This window comes from Pongo abelii, chromosome 5, assembly GCF_028885655.2.
Source record: "Pongo abelii isolate AG06213 chromosome 5, NHGRI_mPonAbe1-v2.0_pri, whole genome shotgun sequence".
Lineage (NCBI taxonomy): Eukaryota > Metazoa > Chordata > Mammalia > Primates > Hominidae > Pongo > Pongo abelii.
This window is the reverse complement of record NC_071990.2, coordinates 154,129,879-154,152,499: the sequence shown is the minus strand read 5'-3', so window position 1 is coordinate 154,152,499 and position 22,621 is coordinate 154,129,879. Positions and strand designations below refer to the sequence as shown.

Genomic DNA, 22,621 nt, shown 5'->3' with positions numbered 1-22,621 from the left:
TAATTGCTGAAAAATCCAACATAGAAATCTCTAAATACAGAACTGGAATTTCGACATCTTATCTTGTTGCCCCCTAAAAATTTTGTTTCCCTTAATTTTTCTCAAACACAATGAACTCATACAGCTCTCTGCATACTGTTGGTGAAAAGCACTGGATTTTGCATGAGACCTTGAAGAAAGTGCTTGTATCTATTCAGAATGTGACATCATTTTATGTTTTTATAACACAAAGGCAGACTGGAATAGAAGTAAAAGATTTTGGGAAGAGTTGGAGAAGCGGAGTTGCCTTTCATTCAGTTATTCATGCCATTCGACCCGAACTGGTGGACTTGGAGAAAGTGAAAGGCAGACCCAACCGAGAAAATCTGGAGGATGCTTTCACTATCGCCGAAACGGAACTGGGGATCCCAAGACTGCTAGATCCTGAAGGTAGGCTGAATATTCATCGACCGTTGTATGCCTTAACACGGAGGATTTGTATATCTTAAACCCAGAAATACACATGACTTCCAAGATTCTATTGGAGGCCAGAAAGCTGGAGAAAAGTGGGAAGTAATGGTATTTTCCTGCATCAGTTTTCTTCTGGATAAATATCTACCACCATGGTTGGAGTAAAATATGATTCAATTGCTCCAAACAGCACTTTGGCATTGGTATATCAGTCGGGTGAACTGGACTTAATATACTTAAGGGTGGAATGAAAGTTTTAGAAGTGTGTGTATGAGGGGTAGGTGACACGATAATATAATTATTCTATGTAATCTCAGAGGTCTGGAAGACGTAGATTATTCATACTTAGAAATGTTGTTAACCATGCAGTGTTTTGGTGTCAATCCAGCAAACTTCACAAATATTTGACTAATATTTGTCATTTCAATTGTTTGGCACATTTTTTGGTAAGGCGGTGAGTGCTAAGACTTTTTGGAAATGGAGTGAACTCTTTCAAGCCTTCAAAAGACAATTTAGACACCTTTGATAAACTTTTATAAGCTAATAAGTTGTTAGTTATGTTGAAACAAAAGTATCAAAGTGAAGTTTCCAAATGTCACAGATAATTTCTTATTTGGGTTGGCAATTATGGACATTTCTACCAGTGAACGCAGAAAAGTAAATATACAGTGAAAGCAAATTATTTTTCCCCTCTCCTCCCTACCCTTCCTGGCCTCTGGTAACCACCAATCTACTCTGTGTCTTCATGGGATCCACCGAAAATTATTTTTAATGATGGAATTTCAGACCGAACTTCCCTAGCTCTAAAACAGAGGATAGACTTGTGTTTCCAAGAGTAAGTTACAGAGACCCAGTTAGGTTTCCTCTGAGATGAGGGGCCCCATGGAGATTCCTTGCCATTTTAGGATTCTGTTTTGAGTCCCACTCTGCTTCCACCCCCACTTTCACTAGGATATCAAAGGGCTTTCTGCCTTCTTTCTGCACAAAAATAAATCAAGGGAAAAACACATATTCCAGCCATCGACTTCAGAGGATGTATCAGAGCTGACATTATTCCTAGAGCGGGATGAAAGGAGAATATACATGATTCTTTCATACCCACCAGACCAGAAGATCTTAATGTTTTCTTTGATGATAAGAAACTGAGGTTGCCTAAATACAAGGCTATCCTAGATATAAGACATTCCTCTAATTTCTTAAAGAGAACTTCCCCTTCAAAAAGTTATTTAGCCAACTTGGATGTTTAAGCTTTTAGGGATACAGATTAAATAGACCAAAAGCTATTATAATAATTATTTTATGATTTACATATATAGTTAACAGCATATACTATGTTAAATCATGTAGTAAATATTGCTTTTCTTTCTACTTTCATATTTCCTGAAAAAAAAGTTTTACTCAACGCTTTGACTCATCACCTTTGAGTCATTTAACAAATTTCAGAATACATTATCTTTGCTTCCTTTTAAATGGTGTGAGTTGCAGCACTGTTTAAACCCTACATTGCAAGTCTCTAGAAATTATACCTCTAATCAAAAATAACTTTTATGAAAGATTGGATTAGTTTTATACTTTATTGTGGCAATTTGGTTTGCTTTCTGCTCTATAAATTGCTCTGTAAGATATAATCATTTCTATTGCCTTTAAAATTGATATTTTAAAGACTTGTTTACAACATGTTTTACTTATGCATTCTTACCTCCATGTATAATTACTAAATCTGTATAAATTTATTTGCCTGATTTTTACCATTTGTATTAGATAAATATCTATAAGCTTCAAAATCACAGTGATTGAGGGCTTCTCAGGCAGTTTCCCTCGAAGAGTGCTTGATTGCTCAAAGCACTGTAATTTGGAGAGAATGCTCCACAAAGAAGAGGCTGCCCAGGAAATTGAATATAAGGCATCTGCCTTTCTTCTAAAGTGAAATTTGAGGGGGCTTGTCTAAATTTGGCCATATAGTATGTGTGTATATATATATATATATATATATATATATATACACACACACACATATATATGTCATTCAGTGTCACACTTGTAAGCATTTTTGTACTTCCTATTTATGCCAGTTCTAAAATTTACATACTATTTGTGTTCTATTCACTAGTATGAATAGAACTAGTATGAGATACTGTATGAGTAATCATACAGTATCTCACCCATTTGTGAGATACTGTCTCATAAGATACTGTATATCTTATTTAAATGACATATATGCTACTTTCTTAAATGCTGTTTGTTAAAATGTGTCATCTTTCTGAGTAATATAATTTCATCATGTAATATCCAGACTAAATTTGGTTTACCCTCCTCCCCCTCCAAAATTCTAAATAGTACTTCTGTTTTCCTTCTGCGTTTAGTGTTTTTGGTATGGTAGCTAGATACCAAAGCTTGTATTATTAAAATCCAATGAATGCTAATTAATTTATTCACATTTCTTTTTTGTTTTTTTTTTCAGATGTTGACGTGGATAAACCAGATGAGAAGTCTATTATGACCTATGTAGCCCAGTTTCTGAAACATTATCCTGACATCCACAATGCAGGCACTGATGGGCAAGAGGATGATGTAGGTATTTGCTTTCTTCAAGTATCGCTAGTATATGCAATAACAGTGACTCAGCTTTTTGAGTATACAAAAAATTAAATTCGAATGCATTTTAATATGAGACCAACTGATTTTAAAAAGATATCACCAAATGGGGCGATGATTAGAGGAAAGGGTTTTTCTGGTTTGTATGTTGGATATATTAGAGAAAGCATTGCTAATAATAAATGTAAGATATGTGATGCTGATACACTAAGACTGAGAAAAGATAGCAGTGTTGAGAATTCCATTTTAGTGATCTGAGAATTGAAGTAATGGTATTTCTGTCATAGCATTTGCACATCTAGATCTTGAATCCCCTTGCTCTGGTTGATCTGATAAAATCTAATTTTGACTTTTGGATTTTATTATATCTATTGACAACAAACATATGGAAGTAAGGCACAATTTGTAAAAGTTCTAATTATTCACCGTCGTTAGATTTCTCAGCCTTTAAATAATTTAAATAGTATTAACATTTTTCATGCTGCTCAAATTACATATGTTAATTGTCATAAATTTTTTAAATCAGGAAAAAAAGGAAAAGGAAAAACTTTTCTGTATTTGACCTTCTAGAGAGAACCTATACTAGAGAAAAATTAATATGTTGATGTTAATTCCCAACATTTGCATATGTATATGGCAGATACATACAATATTTTAATAAAAATAGAATTATGATATCCATATAATTTTATAATTTTCTTCGTCCATGAACATTATAAAGAATTCTGCAGGTCATCATATGTATGTACATTAATTTATTACTCAATATTAATTGTTTTAATTTATAATTTTTGTTGTTATAAGCAATGCTTTTATGAACAATCTTGTAATGAAACATTGTTCTAAGATTCTGTCTTTTTTTTTTTTTTTTTTTTTTTTTTTTTTGTGAGATGGAGTCTTGCTGTTTCCCCCAGGCTGGAGTGCAGTAGCGCAATCTTGGCTCACTGCAATCTCTGCCAGCCGAGTTCAAACAATTCTCCTGCCTCAGCCTCCTGAGTAGCTGTGATTTCAGTTGCACATCACCATGCCCAGCTAATTTTTTCTGTTGCTAGTAGAGATTGGGTTTCACATGTTGGCCAGGCAAGTCTCAGACTCCTGACCTCAAGTGATCTGCCTGCCTCTGCCTCCCAAAGGGCTGGGATCACAGGCATGAGCCACCACGCCTGGCCAAGATTCTTCTTTAGAAGTGGAATTCCTAGGCTAAAGGGCATGCAAAATTTTAATGCTTTTAAAAATGTTTCTCGTGTTGCCTTGTAGAAAGTTTGTCCTATTTCCACTCCAACTAAGACACCAGACTGCCTGTTTTCCTGTTGTTGTTGTTTTTTAACAATGGATATGACCATTCTTTTAATATTTTTGAAGTAGTGTTGTATTCTATTTTTAATTATATACAGAGGTGGATTCACTGCGGAATTTTAAATTAATTAGAAGGTGCTCCTCCTCTTCCTTTCTCCTTTCTTCGTGAAAAAAATAATTATAAGGCAGATGACATCAGGAAAAATAAGAAATGGAATTTTCAAGATGTGTGAAAAACTGTCTGTCTTCACTGTTCAGGTCTCAACTGGAGTTTTCAGAGCAGTTTGAGATGACAATGAAGAGTAATAAGAAAAGTAAAAACGTAAAATATGTTTTCTTTTCTTTCTTTTTTTTTTTTTTTTTGAGACGGAGTCTCTCTCTGTCGCCCAGGCTTGAGTGCAGTGGCGCGATCTCCGCTCACTGCAAGCTCCACCTCCCGGGTTCACGCCGTTCACCTGCCTCAGCCTCCCGAGTAGCTGGGACTACAGGCGCCCGCCACCACACCTGGCTAATTTTTTTCTATTTTTTAGTGGAGATGGGGTTTCACTGTGTTAGCCAGGATGGTCTCGATCTCCTGACCTCATGATCCTCCCACCTCGGCCTCCCAAAGTGCTGGGATTACAGGCGTGAGCCACCACACCTGGCCAATATGTTTTCTAAATAGACTTAGAAACATATATAAAGAAGAAAAAGGCTAAGGAGCATAACCAAAAGCTTACAAGTAGATGTCACGCCAATAGTTACAAACCAGTGACTTCATAAAAGAATAAGCAAAATAGAAGTAACTGCTGTTTCCTAGGTCTCTTAGATGAAATTAATTTGGCATTTGATAGAAATATGTTAGCTTCTTAAAAACAATAAGTTCAGGGTACCTCTTTTGTTCCTTGCCAGGATTGGGGCACAAACATTGGCCACCAGAGTGACTTATCTATAGTTATTACTAGTAAAGTAATTGTTTCTAAAAAGCACCACAAACGCTAAAGCAAAGACTCCATGTGCAAATGCTGGCAGGGATTGATGCAAATATTTCGGAGTCATCTGGGGCTTGCTGGGTTTTGACAATATTGCTGTGTGAATAAGAAACTCTATAAGAAAACACATTAGACTTACCTCATATAGCACAGAGAAAATCCATCCAAACTTCCATCTGGTTTTTGTATGTGAAGTCCTTATATTACCCAGATAGATTTATATCCAATTTGGTGTCTGAGGTTTTACTGTTTTAGAGTCTCTGACATTAATCATCTCTCCAGATTAGTAAACTTTGTGGCTGGAAGCATCTAAAAAAACAAAAGGAGATGCTTTAGTTAATGCTCATGAGCAGGAGTTTAATGCAAAAATCCTTAGAGATTTGAAACACACAATCTATTGATATAAGCTTTTTAATATACTTTACTAAAGAGGCTTTATTATTTTCAGTGGTTACTTTAATCATCTAGAAAATAAATTCTGGTCGTTAAAAAAATTCCCTCTATCCCTTTCCTAAAAAGAGGATGCATATGATTTATTCAGGCTTATCTCAAAAATTATTTTTGAGGAAAATGTATTGGAAGCTTTGCCCTTTTTTAGTGGCATTTGTCATGTAGTGCATAAGCATCTAAAACTGAATATTTTGAATAATGTATTTTTTGTTACGATGTAGGGCTTATATTTAACACAGTTAATGGTCACCTTATTCTGTCTAGTGAACCTTTAATATTTTGTAAACTATGCATATTAGTTTTAAGCCCTCACCTCAAAGTACTCAGTATTTGTCACTCAGCTCTTACTCTCTTAATTTATTTTTTTAAAAATTCTTGGCATGAACATATCTACCAGGCTTTCATTTTTGTGTGTATTTGATTTATATATCCCCTTTGTGATTTTATTTGAATTAAATATTTTATCGATACCATTTTAAATATGATTTTCTTACTGAAAATCGACATCACCATGGTTTTTTAAATCTCATCCAATAAAACTGATAAACTTTTCCCCTTAAGATATTTCTTGAATAATTAGCACTCAGTCATAAATAAATAAAATAGGTCTATTGGCTTATCTCATTCACCTTCTAAACTTTCATTTATTTTTTCACTCATCCATTCTTCCATTGCAACAAACATTCCTGACTGCCCTAAGAAGCACAATGCAGGCTTAATTCTTATGAGGACAAAGAAACATGTGTGCTGTGTATATTTATAGGGAAAGTAATATGAGTCCATATACCTCTTCTTTACATAGTTCACCTTCTAAAATATTTAATGTTATTTTGAGACATGTTTACAAATATGTAGCTACATATGATTATTTCAAGTTAAAAATGTCATTTTCTAGAAAACGATGTTGCCTTATTGGAGTTAAATATTTTTGTATTTTCAAAAGCTATGAAAATGTCTTAAAGTAATTATACCCTTGAAATGATCACCTGTTTCTCTAAAGGCAGATGCCTTTCCATTGATTTTCTTCTTGTTTTCTAAATACTTTTTGACCCTGATTTATATTGTATTTCTATATATTATCTTTTCATATTGTTAGGAAATACTTCCAGGTTTCCCATCTTTTGCAAATTCTATACAAAATTTTAAGGTAAGATTTAAGTAATCTTGCATTGATGACCCCTTTCAAACATCCTGCATTCTGTAGCGTTTTAGTCATTCCCTTGCATGTTTTTGTCTTTATGTATACGTTTCTCTTAATACTTTAATCACATCATTTGTGTTTCCTTTCTAACAGAACAAATAACATACATATGTGTTATCAAATGTTAGTGATAGTCTAAGCTACTCCCATGGACTTGCCCATTAATCTTTCATTATAAAATGGTATCTATCAATTAATTTCTTCTTTATAATACTTAATAACACTAATAAAAAGAAGGACTTACAGTAACTACGTATGGTGTCTTTAAATGTGACACAGAAAATAAAAACAAAATAAAGGTTTAGTTTTGTATCTTAAAATGTTAGCAGAGAATCAGCGAACAAGGTAAGTATTCGATCAGCTTGTCGGTCTGAGTTTCCTCACTCTCTTGTGCTCAATATTGGGTCTCATGGTTTAGCAAAGTTCATGACATGTAGTAGGTGCTCAAAAGATATTAGCAGAATGAATGATTATGAATTCCTGTCCATATCCAAGTTATTGAATGCATGTCCCATGTTTCAGCTTTTCCATTTTTCTTTATGTGCCATCTAGGCCACAGGTTAAGGATATTTGTATTTATATCAACATTGGAATAGAAAAATCAGAAGGAACTAATTTCATATCAAATAGTAAATTTTTTAAATATCATGCTCCATAAAGTATGAGTTTATGTATATGTGAACATGGTACACAAATGTAAATGTGACTGATGTGTGTGTGTGTGTGTGTGTGTATGAGTGACTGAGAGAGAAAGAAAAACAATAAAGTGAAAGAAAAAGTAGAGAGAATGCTGCCAGTATAGCTGCTTGGAATTTAGATATAAGCAATGGGTTGCCATGTGTGTGAAAGTTATCAGTTGAAGAATGTGTGTGAAAGTTATCAGTTGAAGAAAAGCCCTAGACTAATGGACTATAAATATTGTTTTGTACTTCATTTTTCTCCTAGAAAGGAGAATGCTGAGTACATAAATAGCGACATCCTTCTCACCTTACTGCAATCTGCTAGACACTTTCCAACCATTAGAAAGTCATTTACTAAATAGGCTCTAATAAAGTTATTTTAAGAACATAACCCTTTTCTCTCAGATGACTTTGTGTAACAAATAGCTCCTCTTCAGGGCAGTCAAGTGCTTTTTAAATGCAGAAGTTGATGAGCAGCCCGTCTTCAGGCTCACAATGAAGTCTTGTGCTCACTGTTAGATGGGTCACTTCTGGTGGCCACACTGACCTCTGGTACCTTGGAGACACACCAAGAAGAAGTTTTCTCTCTGGGCTCATAAGAATGTGGTATCAATGCTTTTCTGGGCATGACAATCAACTGATAATAAAACACGTACCTTAATTATATTCACCTGTTCATTCAGAAAAGACATCCTGGGAAGAACTGAAACTTTGTAGTCTTGGGCTCCAGTTCCATTTCTTTCTACTTTTAACTATGTTTCTAACTTATCTCTTATTCTGCAATCATATATTGAGTGATTCTGAGTGCCAGACACTGTTAGATGATGGAGATTTAAAAGATACATAAGGAGTGTCAAACGTGTCCATGTGAAGAGCCCACCAAACAGGCTTTGTGTGAGCAATAAAGCTTTTTAATCACCTGTGTACAGGCAGACTGAGTCCGAGAAAAGGAGTCAGCAAAGGCAAATAGAGGTGGGGCAGTTTTATAGGATTTGGGTGGGTAGTGGAAAATTACAGTCAAAGGGGGTTTTTCTCTTGTGGACAGGGGCAGGGGTTACAAGGTGCTCAGTGGGGAGCTTCTGAGATTCATCGTCCAGAGAAAGAATTTCACAAGATCAATTGATCAGATAGGGTGGGGCAGGAACAAATCACAATGGTGGAAAGTCATCGGTTAAGGCAGGAACCAGCCATTTTCACTTCTTTTGTGGTTCTTCAGTTGCCTCAGCCATCTGGATGTATACATGCAGGCTTGGGCTCAGAGACCTGACATTCCTGTCTTCTTATATTAATAAGAAAAACAAAACAAAATAGTGGTGAAGTGTTGGGGCAGAAAAATTTTGAAAGGATGTTTCTCAGGGCTGCTTCGAGCAGGATTAGGGGTGGTGTGGGAACCTAGAGTTATAAAATAGAGTTATAAAAGAAATAGCACTCGAATATAACTCGAATAAAACTGAAGAAAGATTTTGGGGTAAGGGGTGATTTTGTGGGGTTGTTAGAAGGAGCATTTGTCATATAGAATGATTGGTGATGGCCTGGATGTGGTTTTATATGAGTTGAGAAACTAAACAGAAGACACAAGGTCTGAATAAGAGAAGGGGAAAAAGAGGTATTAAAGGACTAAGAATTGGGAGGAACCAGGACATCCAGTTAGAGAGTTCCCAAGGCGGTTCAGCATAATTATTTGCTTGGTTGGCAAGTTTTTGGACTCTATCCTTGAGTTTTTTTATGTTGTCATACACCAGGCCAGATTGATTTGGGTAAAAACAACACTCTTCATTTAAAAATATACAGAGTTCTCCTTTTTCAGCAGTAAGTCGAGGCCTATTCCTGTCTTCTTATATTAATACGAAAAATAAAACAAAATAGTCGTGAAGTGTTGGTGTCATGAGGGGAAGAGGAAGCTGTTCTGTCCTATTTGCAAATTGAATTTTGGGAGTAAGGAAAACTAGTGTGCATGTGCCTGTCCAATTAGCAGGTAGACACATGTAGGTAGAGGAGCCACAGTGGAAGATGCAAGGCAAAACTGGAAATGCAAAGTGAAAAAATGAGAAGGAGTACTAAAAGAGGTGTCTTGTACCCAGACTCCTAGTATTATATATAAATTTTCTGTGCCACAAAAGAAATAGCACTCGAATATAAAATTTTCTTTTTAATTCTCAGCAAGGCAAGTTACTTCTATAGAAGGTTGCACCCTTACAGATTGAGCAATGGTGAGCGTACACTCGGACAACGGACTGGAAGGGGTTCTTATCCCTGATGCATGTGGCCCCTGCTGCTGTGTCCTTCCCCTGTTGGCTAGGGTTAGACCGCACAGGCTAAACTAATTTCAATTGGCTAATTTAAAGAGAGTGACAGGGTGAGTGGTTTGGCGGGAAAAATGGTTATGACAGCAGGTAATCGGAACAAGTCAGGGTAGAACAGGTAATCAGAATGAGTCAGGGTGGAGCAGGTAATCGGAATAAGGCAGGGTGGAGCGGGTGATTGAAATGAGTCAGCATGGAGCAGGTAATCGAAAAAGGTCGCCTTATGAGGAAGTTAAGTTTAAAAGTAGAAGGCAAAGAATTGAATCTACTGACATATTGATTCTTTGAAAAGAAATTTAGAACTCATATCTAACACTAGGGATCCAGCTAGGGCAGCAGCCATTAGAGGTTGTAATGGGGATTGATGGGGCAGCTGGGTAGAGGGGGAGGCTAAATCGAGGAATTATGTCGACAGAAGGGAGGAGATGATCGCGGTGGCCTTCTCAGACCCTGAGGGAAAGGCCTGTACCCATCCAGTGAAAGTGTCTACCCAGACCAAGAGGTATTTTAGTTTCCTGACTCGGGGCATGTGGGTAAAGTCAATCTGCCAGTCCTGGGCAGGGGCGAACCCCTGAGCTTGATGTGTAGGGAAGGGAGGGGGCCTGAGAAATCCCTGAGGAGTGGGAGAATAGCAAATGGAACACTGAGAAGTGATTTCCTTGAGGACAGATTTCCATGATGGAAAGGAAATGAGAGGTTCTAAGAGGCAGGCTAGTGGCTTTTAACCTACATGCAAGAGGTTATGAAAAACGATAGAATGGAATGAGCCTGTAAGGCTGGAAGGAGGAATTTTCCTTGGTCCAAGAACTATTTGCCTTGAGTGGGGAGGAATTGATAGGTGGAAACTTCAGTGGGAGAGTAAGTAGGAGTGACTGATGAGAAGGAGAAAAACTGGCCATGAGGGACATAAGTAGGAATACTGGCTGCTTCTTTAGCTGTCTTATCAGCATAATTGTTGCCTTGAGCAATGGGGTCTGAGGCCTTTTGATGGCCTTTGCAGTGAAGGACTCCAGCTTCCTTTGGAAGTAAAGCAGCCTTGAGAAGAGTTTTTATTAAAGAGGCATTAATGATGGAGGACCCTTGTGTAGTGAGGAAACCTCTTTCAGCCCATATAACAGCATGCTGGTGTAGGATATGGAAGGCATATTTAGAATCAGTATAAATATTGACGTGTAGTCCCTTTGCAAGAGTGAGGGCCTGAGTTAAGGCAATGAGTTTGGCTTGCTGAGAGGACGTGGAGGGGGGCAGAGCAGTAGCCTCAATGATAGATGTGGAAGATACTATAGCATAGCCTGCCTTTGCTGGTGAGTCACAATTAGGCCTGGTGGAACTGCCATCAATAAACCAAGTGTGATCAGGGTGAGGAACAGGAAAGAAGGAAATATGGGGAAATGGAGTGAATGCCAGGTGGATCGGAGAGATACAATCAGGGGGGTCAGGTGTGGTGTCAGGAATAATGTGGGAGGCCAGATTGAAGTCCAGGCCAGGAACAATGGTAATTGTGGGAGATTCAACAAATAGTGAGTACAGTTGAAGGAGCTGGGGGGCAGAAAGTATACATGTCAAGTGTGAGGAGGAAAATAGATTTTGAAAGTTATGGGAACTGTAGAGAGTAAATGGAGCATAGCTTGTGATTTTGATGGCATCTAAAAGTATTAAAGCAGTGGCTGTCACTGTATACAGACATGAAGGCCAGCTCAGAACTGTGAGGTCAAGTTGTTTGGACAGAAAGGCTACAGAGTGCAGTCCCGGCTCTTGTGTAAGAATTCCAACTACACAGTCCTGTACTTTGGCTGCGTGAAATGAAAAGGGTTGGGATGAGTTAGGGAGAGCTAGTGTGGGAGCAGCTTTTAGGACAGTTTTTAAGGAGTGGAAAGAGGAGTGGGGAAAGGATTTAGGATCTATGGGGTCAGCTAGATTTCCTTTTGTATAATGGTTTAGTCAGGATGGCAAAAACAGATATCCAAAGGCAAAAGTACCTAACTATGCCTAGGAAGGAAAGGAGTTGTTGCTTTATAGAAGGGGTTGGGGTTTGGGAGGTTAGCCAGACACGATCAGCAGGAAGAGTGTGTATGTTTTTATGAAGAATTATGCTGAGATAGGTAATGGATGAGGAAGAAATTTGGGCTTTGACGGGGGAGTTGCAATATCCTTTTGAGAATAGATGTTGGAGAAGCAGGAGGGTGTCCTGCTGGGAAGATTTGTAGGAGGGGCTATAAAGTAGAAGGTTGTCAAAATACTGAATAAGGTGAGAAGCAGATGGGCAGAAAGAAAGTAAAATATGAGAAAGGGCTTGACTGAAGTAATGGGCGCTGTCCCTGAAGCCTTGCAGCAGTACAGCCCAGGTAAGTTGCTGAGACTGATGGGTGTCAGGGTCAGTCCAAATGAAAGCGAAGAGAGGCTGGGTTGAAGGGTGTAAAGGAATAGTAAAGAAAGCATCTTTGAAATCCAGGACAGAATAAGGGGTTGTGGAGGGAGGTATTGAGGATAGGAGAGTATATGCGTTGGGCACCACGGGGTGGATAGGCAAGACAATTCTGTTGATAAGGTGAAGATCCTGGACAGGCTTTAGACCTCTCAAAGCCTGTTGTGGGATGGGATACTGGTGTTGAGCGGGGTAAGGGTGATTAGATGTTAATGCGATAGTAATGGGCATGTGGTCAGTTGCTAGGGAGGGAGTAGAGTTGTCTCATACTTGTGGGTTAAGGTGCAGGGGATACAAGAGGAAGACACAAAGGAGGTTTTGAATGGGGGAAAGGGTAGCAATGAGATGTGGCTATAACCCAGGAATAGTCAGAGAAGCAGATAATTTACTTAAAATGTCTTGACCTAATAAGGGAACTGGGCAGATGAGGATAACTAAAAAAGAGGCATTAAAGAATGTTTTCCAAGTTGACACCAGACTGGGGGAGTTTTAAAGGGTCTAGCAGCCTGGCCGCCAATACCCACAACAGTTATGGGGGCAAGGTAAACAGGCCCTTGAAAAAAAGGTAATGTGGAGTGGGTAGCCTCCGTATTGATTAAGAAGGGTATAGACTTACAGTCCACTGTAAGAGTTACCTAAAGCATCTGTGATGGTCCAGGAGGCTACCTAGGTGATTGGGCTGTGTCAGTCTTCAGCTGCTAAGCCGAGAAGATCGGGAAGAAGTCAGTCAGAGAGCCTTGGGCCAGAGTTCCAGGGGCTCTGGGAGTGGCTGCCAGGCAAGTTGAACAGTCCGATTTCCAGTGGGGTCCTGCACAAGTGGGACACGGCTTAGGAGGAATCCCAGGCTGTAGGCATTCCTTGGCCCAGTGGCCAGATTTCCAGCACTTGAAGCAAGATCCTGGGGGAGGAGGTCCTGGAGGAATGCCTGGCCACTGTGGTTTAGGTATTTTGAAGTTCTTGTGTGCTGGAGATGTGGCTGGTGTTTCTCTTACAGTGCGGGCAATTAATTGCAACTCAGAAATACGTTGCCACTTGGCTGCCTCTTCTCTATTATTGTACACCTTGAAGGCGAGGTTGATTAAGTCCTGTTGTGGAGTTTGAGGGCCAGAATCTAATTTTTGGAGCTTTTTCTAATGTCAGGAGTGGGTTGGGTAATAAAATGCATATTGAGCATAGGATGGCCTTCTGGCCCCTCTGGGTCTAGGGCAGTAAAGCATCTAAGGGTTGTTGCCAAACAGGCCATGAACTGGGCTGGGCTTTTATATTTGATGAAAAAGAGCCTAAACACTAACTGGTTTGGGAGAGGTCAGATAAAGAAAAAGGAGGGTTAACCTTGAGTATATCTTGAGCTCCAGCCACCTCTGTAAGAGGAAATTGTTGGGCAGGTGGGGGAGGGCTAGTCGTGGAAAGAAACTGTAAGCCAGACACGGTGTGAGGAGGGGAGGTAATAGAAGGATTATAGGGCTGGGGAACGGAGGCTGAGGAAGAATTGGGACCTGGCTCAGCCTGGTGAGGAGCAGCCTGGGGAAAAGGGGAGAGGTCAGATGGGTCCATAGAAAAGGAGGATTCAAAGGACTCAGAGCTTGGGGTGAAGACTGAAGGAACAGATAGGAGAGAAAGAAGAAAGATTTGGGATGAGTCGCACTGGGAGCAGAGACTAGGGAGGGACTGACATGTAAAAGAATGCCTGGACGTCACGCACCTCAGATCATTTGCCCATTTTTCGACAAAAATCATCCAGGTCTTGTAAGATGGAGAAATCAAAAGCGCTGTTTTCTGGCCATTTAGAACCATTGTTGAGTTTGTACTGGGGCCAAGCGGTGTTGCAGAAGGAAATAAGGCATTTAGGTTTTAGGTCAGGTGTGAAATGAAGAGGTTTTAAGTTCTTGAGAACACAGGCTAAGGGAGAGGAGGGGGGAATGGAGGGTGGAAGCTTGCCCATAGTGAAGGAGGTAAGTTTAAAGAGAAAGGTAGAGACACAGAGAAGGGGGTGGTGAGCAGCCCTGGGTTGTAATGTGGGTGAGCAGCCAAAGCAGGTGTCCCCACAATTGACTTGCCACCAAGGGAATGTGGGTGAATGACCAAGGCAGCCATACCCACAGTGATCAGACACCAGTGGAATGTGGGTGAATGATCAGGGCAGGCGTCCGCGCGGTGATTAAACACCAAGGGAAGACTGTCTTCCCAAGTCCGTGACCCACGCCGGAGTTTTGCATCCACAGATAAAATGTGTCTCCTTTGTCTCTACTAGAGAGGAAAAAGAACTGGAATTGGAAGGACAGGGAGATTGAAAGGTAGCAAGAGAAGCTGGAGAAGAGAGTGAAAAGACGGCTTACCCGATTTGAAATTGGTAAGATGTTCCTTGGGCCGGCCTGAGGACCCAAGGTCATAGGTGGATCTTCTCATGGAGTGAGGGTGAGGACAGGGGACAGGTCTCTCGAAGGAGTCCCCGTCCCAGGTCTTCAGCACCAAATGTCACGTGCGTCCGTGTGAAGAGCCCACCAAACAGGCTTTGTGTGAGCAATAAAGCTTTTTAATCACCCGAGGCAGGCAGACTGAGTCCGAAAAAGCAGTCAGCAAAGGGAGATAGGGGTGGGGCAGTTTTATAGGATTTGGGTGGGTAGTGGAAAATTACAGTCAAAGGGGGTTTTTCTCTTGCAGATAGAGGCGGGGGTTACAAGGTGCTCAGTGGGGAGCTTCCAAGGTTCATTGTCCAGAGAAAGAATTTCACAAGATGAATTGATCAGTTAGGGTGTGGCAGAAACAAATCACAATGGTGGAAAGTCATCAGTTAAGGCAGGAACCAGCCATTTTCACTTCTTTTGTGGTTCTTCAATTGTCTCAGCCATCTGGATGTATATGTGCAGAGCTGGGCTCAGAGGCCTGACAAGGATTTTGTATAGTTGTCCCTAGATATTCACAAGTGATTGGTTCCAGGACCCCCACAAGATAGCAAAATTTATGATGCTCGGGTTCCTGATATAAAATAGCGTAGTATTTGCATATAACCTACACATATCCTCCCATATACTTTAATCTCTAGATTATGTATAATACCTAACACAATGTAAATGCTATTTAAATAGCTGTTATACTGTGTTGTATTTTGTTTGTATTATCTTTATTGCTGTATTGTTATTTTTATTGTTCATTTTCTGAATATTTTCCATCTGCTATTGATTGAATCTAAGAAAACAGAGGGCTGACTTTATATAATGCATTTGGGTGAATATTAGCGCTGAGGTTGTCACAGGATCATAGAGAAGTGTTCTCAATATATGGTTCCTTCACCAGCAGCATCAGATTCACCTGGGAACTTAGACATACGGATTTTTGGCTCTACCCCACATCTACTCAGCCAGGAACTCTGGGGGTGGTGCCCAGCAATTTGTGTTTTAATAAGCCACTCAGATGATTCTAGTGTGTCCTAAGTGTGAGAACCACTGGCATAGGAGACAGATGCCTTCACTCAGACTTCTGGGTTAGAAAAAGCTTCCTAGAGTAGGTTGTGCCTGAGCCGAGTTCTGAAAAAGGCATTATTCAAGGGAAAATGTGGTAAGTGTTTAGACAGAAGACAGCTGCTTTTGCGAGACAAGAAAGTGAGAGAAGGCATGGATCATGAGAATGTGACAACCTCTGTACTAGACATGCTACATAGATTACCTCTAATTCTCACCAAAACCATTGATAGGGTCCCTGATGATTTAACATACCCTTTAGTACATCCTGTAGTACAACAGTAGAGAGGTTAACGAAAAAAAAAAAGACACACCAAGCTCACAGAGCTAATGCATGGCAAAGCCAGAATTTGAAACCAGTTTAGCCTGCCTCCATAAATGGCATTCTTTCCACTCTGAAACATCACCTGCCAAGGGGGACAGTCATTTTACCTGTGTCACAGCACTGTCAGCAGCAAGTGAGATGCTGGAGTTGAAAGCAGTTTTGTAAATGCCGAAAAATCATGTTCAGTATGATTACGAATACTTGGCATTCTTATGAGACACTACATCTTCATGAAAAGTTAGGATATTTTCACTAAATGAGTGCTATTATAGAATGGCCCTGTCATTGTTTGTGAAAATAAGTATGAAAATCCCAATTTTATTTTTCATTTTTGAGATGAATGGTGACCTGGATACATTTATTCACCGAATAACTTGATAAATCTCTAATAGGTATTATGTTCCCAGGGTCTAGGAATACTGTGTTGAACAAGATAAATGTGTTTTCTGTCTACATGGAGATTGTAATACCTAATATCAGTTTAAATAGTAATATAGACAAGTCACCCAGTGGTATTCTGGGTGTAACTCCTCAAATTCAGTCAAAATGAATCCCATCTAGAACTGTCTTCTGGGTTACCAATGACCTTGGGTAAGAAGCAACCCACAGGACTGTGTTTCTACTCCAGCTATTACTCTTATTATTTGTGTACTTAGGAAATTCCCTCCTGGGCACATTTTCTTTATTGGCGTTACTTGGCAAAAAAAAAAAAAAAAAATGGAGTTGGTTAATTTCATTATTCAATAAGATAACTAAGATATTTTTCTAGAGTTAACTTTTGCTTCTTACTGTCCTAAAGGGGTGGGGGTGAGGAGAAAGGAAATTTTTCAGAGACAGTTGGGACTTACTAAATATTAAGTCTCTTCTAGAATCAGTCAAGTATTAATCAGCAATTAAATAAATGCACAGATACTAATAAAATTGTAATGTCTCTTCATTTCCAGAGAGAAGACAAGCTAATTTTTAAGGAAATGAAAGTTTGGATAGAACAATTTGAGAGAGATTTGACAAGAGCACAGGTGGTGGAATCAAATTTACAGGATAAATATCAGGTAATGTATGGAAAAGCTTTTTGAATTTCCCAAAAGCTATTTTTGACCAATATTTATATATGTCATTTGATCTTTGTTTAATGCTTCAAATTACATTAATGAGAAAAGTCTTTAAAGACATAACATTCACTACCCGAAGTTTGCATATAATTTAATAATTGTATTTCTAACTTATGTAGATAGTCTTAAGTTGCATTGTGTCCACACTATATATGGAGCACTGAGGCTTCCTCACTTTTCCATAACTCAGTCTTATAGATGACTCGGAAAACAAATGCAGAGTCATTGTGTTTATAGAATTCATGATTTTTTTTTTTTTGAGACGGAGTCTCGCTCTGTCGCCCAGGCTGGAGTGCAGTGGCGTGATCTTGGCTCACTGCAAGCTCCGCCTCCTGGTTTCACACCATTCTCCTGCCTCAGCCTCCCAAGTAGCTGGGACTACAGGCGCCCACCACCACACCTGGCTAATTTTTTGTATTTTTAGTAGAGATGGGGTTTCACCATGTTAGCCAGGATGGTCTCGATCTCCTGACCTTGGGATCCACCTGCCTCGGCCTCCCAAAGTGCTGGGATTACAGGTGTGAGCCACCATGCCCGGCCAGAACTCATGATCTTATAGATGTCACCTAACCCAAAAATCTACCAAGAACAAAGAGTTGAGTCAAATTGAAAATTAGTATAAAATAAGCTGAATTTAACAAAGGATTGCAACATGAGTATTGGAGGGTCCATTAAAGGGATCAGTTTCGACTGCGACCTGCCTAGTCCAACACCATTGCATTCGAGTTGAGTTCAGAGTTAATGTTTTTCCCCAGTCTGACTACAGTGTCATTAATTGGACTTCTGCTTCTGATTTTCACTTCCAAGACACAAAACAGAGTTTATTCCCATTTAAAAAGTGTGATTTCAATAGCAAAGACACAGAATCAACCCAAATGTCCATCAATGTAGACTGGAGAAATAAAATGTGGTACATATACACCATGGAATACTAGGCTGCCATATAAAGGAACAAGATCATGCCCTTTGCAGGGACATGGATGGAACTGGAAGTCATTATCCTCAGCAAACTAATACAGGAACAGAAAACCAAATCCTGCATGTTCTCACTTATAAGTGGGAGCTGAACAGTGAGAACACATGGACACATGGAGGAACAACACACACTGGGGTCTGTGGGGGAGTGGGAGAAGGAGAGCATCAGGAGGAATAGCTAATGGATGCTGGGCTTAGTACCTAGGTGATGGGTTGATCTGTGCAGCAAACCACCATGGCACATGATTACCTATGTAACAAATCTTCCTGTACATGTACCCTAGAACTTAAAATAAAAGTTGAAGAAAAAATAAAAATTAATAAAAATTGTGATTTATTTGATGCAGGATTATCATTTTTCCCAATGTAAAACATCAGTCCATTTTAGTGGCAAAATTAAATATAGTATATTCTGAATTATATTCTGTAATATATTCTACTCAACATCATATTTCAGTCATTTCTGCTACAGAAAAAGGTCAAATGAAGTGAGAACTTCAACATGGTAGACAAAAGATTTACCTATAGCATTAGTGATTTATATAATCGTATCTTTAAAATATGTGTGAATTTAGGTGGATGATGGCATCAATATTATATTTGTCAAACTTAGCAAAGCAATAAATATGTGGTTAATATGCATGTACTCTTTTGCTTTGAAATTCAATGTAAGCCTTTTTCCCCAAAATAACATTTTCTGGGCTGAGATCCATTAAAAAATGATTAAGCCAGTAAATGGAGAAAAGAATTGCAAGAACAGAGTGAATATACTTATTTAGTCCACTGATGAGGTTTAGGTTTGGCACCAATTATCAAAAAATAAATTCCAAGTTATAAAGCTATCTGTTATACAGATGCTAGTTCATGAGGGAAACAAAGGCTTAGAAAAACAGAAAACAGAAACCCTCCTTTCAGCCCGAAGGTGATCACTAGTCTCTTAAAAATGGGTTAAGAGTCTATCTGAAATCTGAATTTAGGGAAAATTTCATTTCATCTTTACATTATGTAATCAGCATTTTAAATCTCTTTCAATCTATAGCAAATGCTGCATTTTCCAGTTTTTTCACTCAGAATCCTGTGGAATAAAATTTAAAAGTTGATTTTATGTTTTGTTTTTTTAAAATTTATTTTTATTTTTTATTTTTTTATATATATATTTTTTAGACGGAGTCTTACTCTGTCGCCAAGCTGGAGTGTAGTGGCATGATCGTGATCTCAGCTCACTGCAACCTCCGCCTCCCAGGTTCAAGCGATTCTCCTGCCTCAGCCTCCTGAGTAGCTGGGACTACAGGCGTGCACCACTACGCTCAGCTTATTTTTGTATTTTTAATGGAGACGGGGTTTCACCATGTTGGCCTGGATGGTCTCAATCTCTTGACCTCATGATCCGCCCGCCTCGATCTCCGAAAGTGCTGGGGTTACGGGCGTGAGCCACTGTGCCCAGCCTATGTTTTGGTATTTTTAAAATTCCATTCAGTTAGAGAAAATGGAAGAAAACCTTGTAGGTAAAATTCTAGTTCACTATCTCCCCCCAGTGTTCTTCATGTGAATTTACATGTTTGTTTATAATTTTGAAATTCCTTTATTTGTGTTATCTGCTAACTTTTGTGGGGCCATTCTCCTATAACGTAATTGCACATTTTAATTATATTTTGATTTTATGTTTAGATTTGGAGTCACATTTTAGGATGGGTTAATTTAATTAATGTAAAATATAAAACTTTAAAAATTGTTTTAATGTTAGCATTAAGCTTATAGTTAAGTCTACATATAATACATTGATGTCAACTGTACTGTGATATACTTAATATTTTAATACCATGAAATTAAAGCAAAGGATTATCATGTAAACATGGTCCCCTAAAGTAAACCTCTTTATGCAGGCTTACTTAAACACAAATCTAGACAGCTTTAATTCTGCATTATTTTGATACATGCAATTTCTATTTGTAAATTGTTTGGTACTTGAAATAAAGCAACTACCTTGATTATTAGCTAAGATTTATACTCCTTTTTACTATGATTTCCTGACAAACATATACTGGTACACAAATTACTTTACTAGAAATGAGAAATCCTAGGCTTTAGTCCTACCTCTACTACTTGTCCTTGATAAGTCATTTCTGGGCTTCAGAATAATAATGCATGTGTAGGGTGATGGAGAGAACCAGAGAGGATAATATGCAGAAAGCACTTAGCACAGGGTCAAGCTATGTCAGGGCTTGATGAATGACAGCTGCTATTAGTATCATAACTACCATTATTATTATCAACAACATATATTGAGTGTTATCCAAATAGAAAAGATTGTTATTTAGGAAATGTGCTTTCCTTTGCTTTTGCTTTTTTTGACTCATTGCCATACTGTTGCTGTTTTTCCTCTTTTAGTCATTTAAGCACTTCAGAGTTCAATACGAAATGAAGAGGAAACAGATTGAACATTTAATACAACCATTACATAGAGACGGTAAATTGTCACTTGACCAAGCATTGGTAAAACAATCTTGGGATAGAGTGACCTCCAGGGTAAGTTCTCCCACAATTAGTTGTACTGAGCTTAATAAATTTAGAAAAGAATATTTTTCATCATCTATTTCTACACAGTGATATGGCAACAGGTTCTACTGCCTCTGTCTGAGACTAGAAAGACTTAACTATGGGAGAATCTTTGCCTCCTTGTCTAGTTTTCCTGTAAGTTAATGAAAGTCTTTGGTTTAACAGCTATTTTCTTGCCTTAGTTTCCCTGTTTGTGATATCAGCCATCAACTAGATGATAGATTAAAATCCTGAGACCATCTGGAGCACTTCACACTTTACACAACTTCCTTCTGGGTGGTTTAGAAGAGGTGACTCTCTGGTCTTGTAGCAGATTCTCCAGAACGGAGCCACAGCAACTTCTTGTATTCCAAAATCATGTTTCATCAACAGTTAATGACCTTCCTGTGTTGACATACAGTTTTGCATTCTTTAATTCAAGCATCTTTTTTTAATCTGGTCATGAATCTGAAGGAAATTTGCTCAGTATCTTTCATATTCATATTCTTCATGCTTAAAGACCAAGATTTCAAACCCCTGGAACACTTCTATCACTAATAAGAATATTTGCCTTGAACTTACCATATATTCTTTATTTTATTTTGTTTTTGAGATAGTGTCTTGCTCTGTCACCCAGGCTAAAGTGCAGTGGCACAATCACAGCTCACTGCAGCTTCAACCTCCTTGGCTCAAGCAATCATCCTACCTCAGCCTCCCAAGTAGCTGGGACCACAGGCATGTACCACCATGCTTGGCTAATTTTTTTTTTTGTAGAGATGAGATCTCACTATATTGCCCAGGGTGGTTTTAAACCCCTGGGCTCAAGCATCTCACCCATCTTGGCTTCCCAAATTTCTGGGATTACCGGAGTGAGCCACTGCACCCAGCCTAATTTTCTTTTGATAGTCTCATTTTTTCTAGTGACTCCATGAAATAATAGGCTAGTTCCTAAGCACCTCAACTCATCCCACCTGGCTTTCCAGTAAGCTAGGAAATGTGTCTGAAAATTGGTAAAATGAAAGAGATGGAGAGAAGGGTAGACAATCATAGGATTATAGAAAGAATCCTTTAAACTCATCTTTGTCCAGAGCTGCTTAGATACTCCTCATTTTTCTGAACTTGTTCTGATCATGTGGGAGGTTTTAATGGGATTCTCATTCCGATGACCAAGATGCACATGTGCCAGGTGTATAACTGCTGCATCCTCCAAGCATGTCACCAAACCTGATCCCTTCCCTTTCAGCAAAAGCCACATTGAAAATCAGTGGGTGCTTCATACTACTCCTGTAAGGGAAAATTGCTTACACTTATAATAATATTCTTCCATGTTTAAGATGTATTTTCAGTTTCCTCAAAATTTGCTTTTAACTGTAATTTTCTCCCCATCCCTAAAGTATCAAACTCAGAACACAGACATTTGCTTATTTGATATTTGTTAACTTAGCCTGAAATCATTAACTTAAAGCTTTATGTATTCTTTACTATTACTTGGGTGTAATTTTATAAATTGCCATCTGTATTAAAGATATTTTACTTTTATGCTTTTTAAATTTTAGCTCTTTGACTGGCATATACAGCTTGATAAATCTCTTCCTGCACCTCTGGGCACCATAGGTGCCTGGCTGTACAGAGCAGAGGTGGCCCTGAGAGAGGAAATAACCATTCAACAGGTCCACGAGGAAACAGCAAACACGATACAACGGAAACTTGAGCAACATAAGGTAAAAATTCTGGTTGGAAAACCTTGCAGCATAACAGCCCTAGTGTGGTCTGGAGAGGTAGCCTAGTTACAACCTGCCCTGGCGGGGACGCCCCAAATATTCATTCTACATGATCAGAGATGTC

General features: G+C 38.8%; 1 protein-coding gene across 5 annotated transcripts in view; it reads left to right on the top strand.

The window, feature by feature from the left end:
* SYNE1 (spectrin repeat containing nuclear envelope protein 1) overlaps positions 1 to 22,621 on the top strand; it is a 512,392-nt gene that overhangs the window by 127,703 nt on the left and 362,068 nt on the right. For all 5 annotated transcript variants that reach the window (XM_054558331.2, XM_054558330.2, XM_054558328.2 and 2 more), the window contains 6 exons: positions 233 to 429; positions 2,912 to 3,021; positions 6,859 to 6,909; positions 17,099 to 17,206; positions 20,630 to 20,767; positions 22,333 to 22,497. In XM_054558331.2, the coding sequence (XP_054414306.2) occupies positions 233 to 429; positions 2,912 to 3,021; positions 6,859 to 6,909; positions 17,099 to 17,206; positions 20,630 to 20,767; positions 22,333 to 22,497 (769 nt within the window). The remainder of the gene's footprint in view (positions 1 to 232; positions 430 to 2,911; positions 3,022 to 6,858; positions 6,910 to 17,098; positions 17,207 to 20,629; positions 20,768 to 22,332; positions 22,498 to 22,621) is intronic.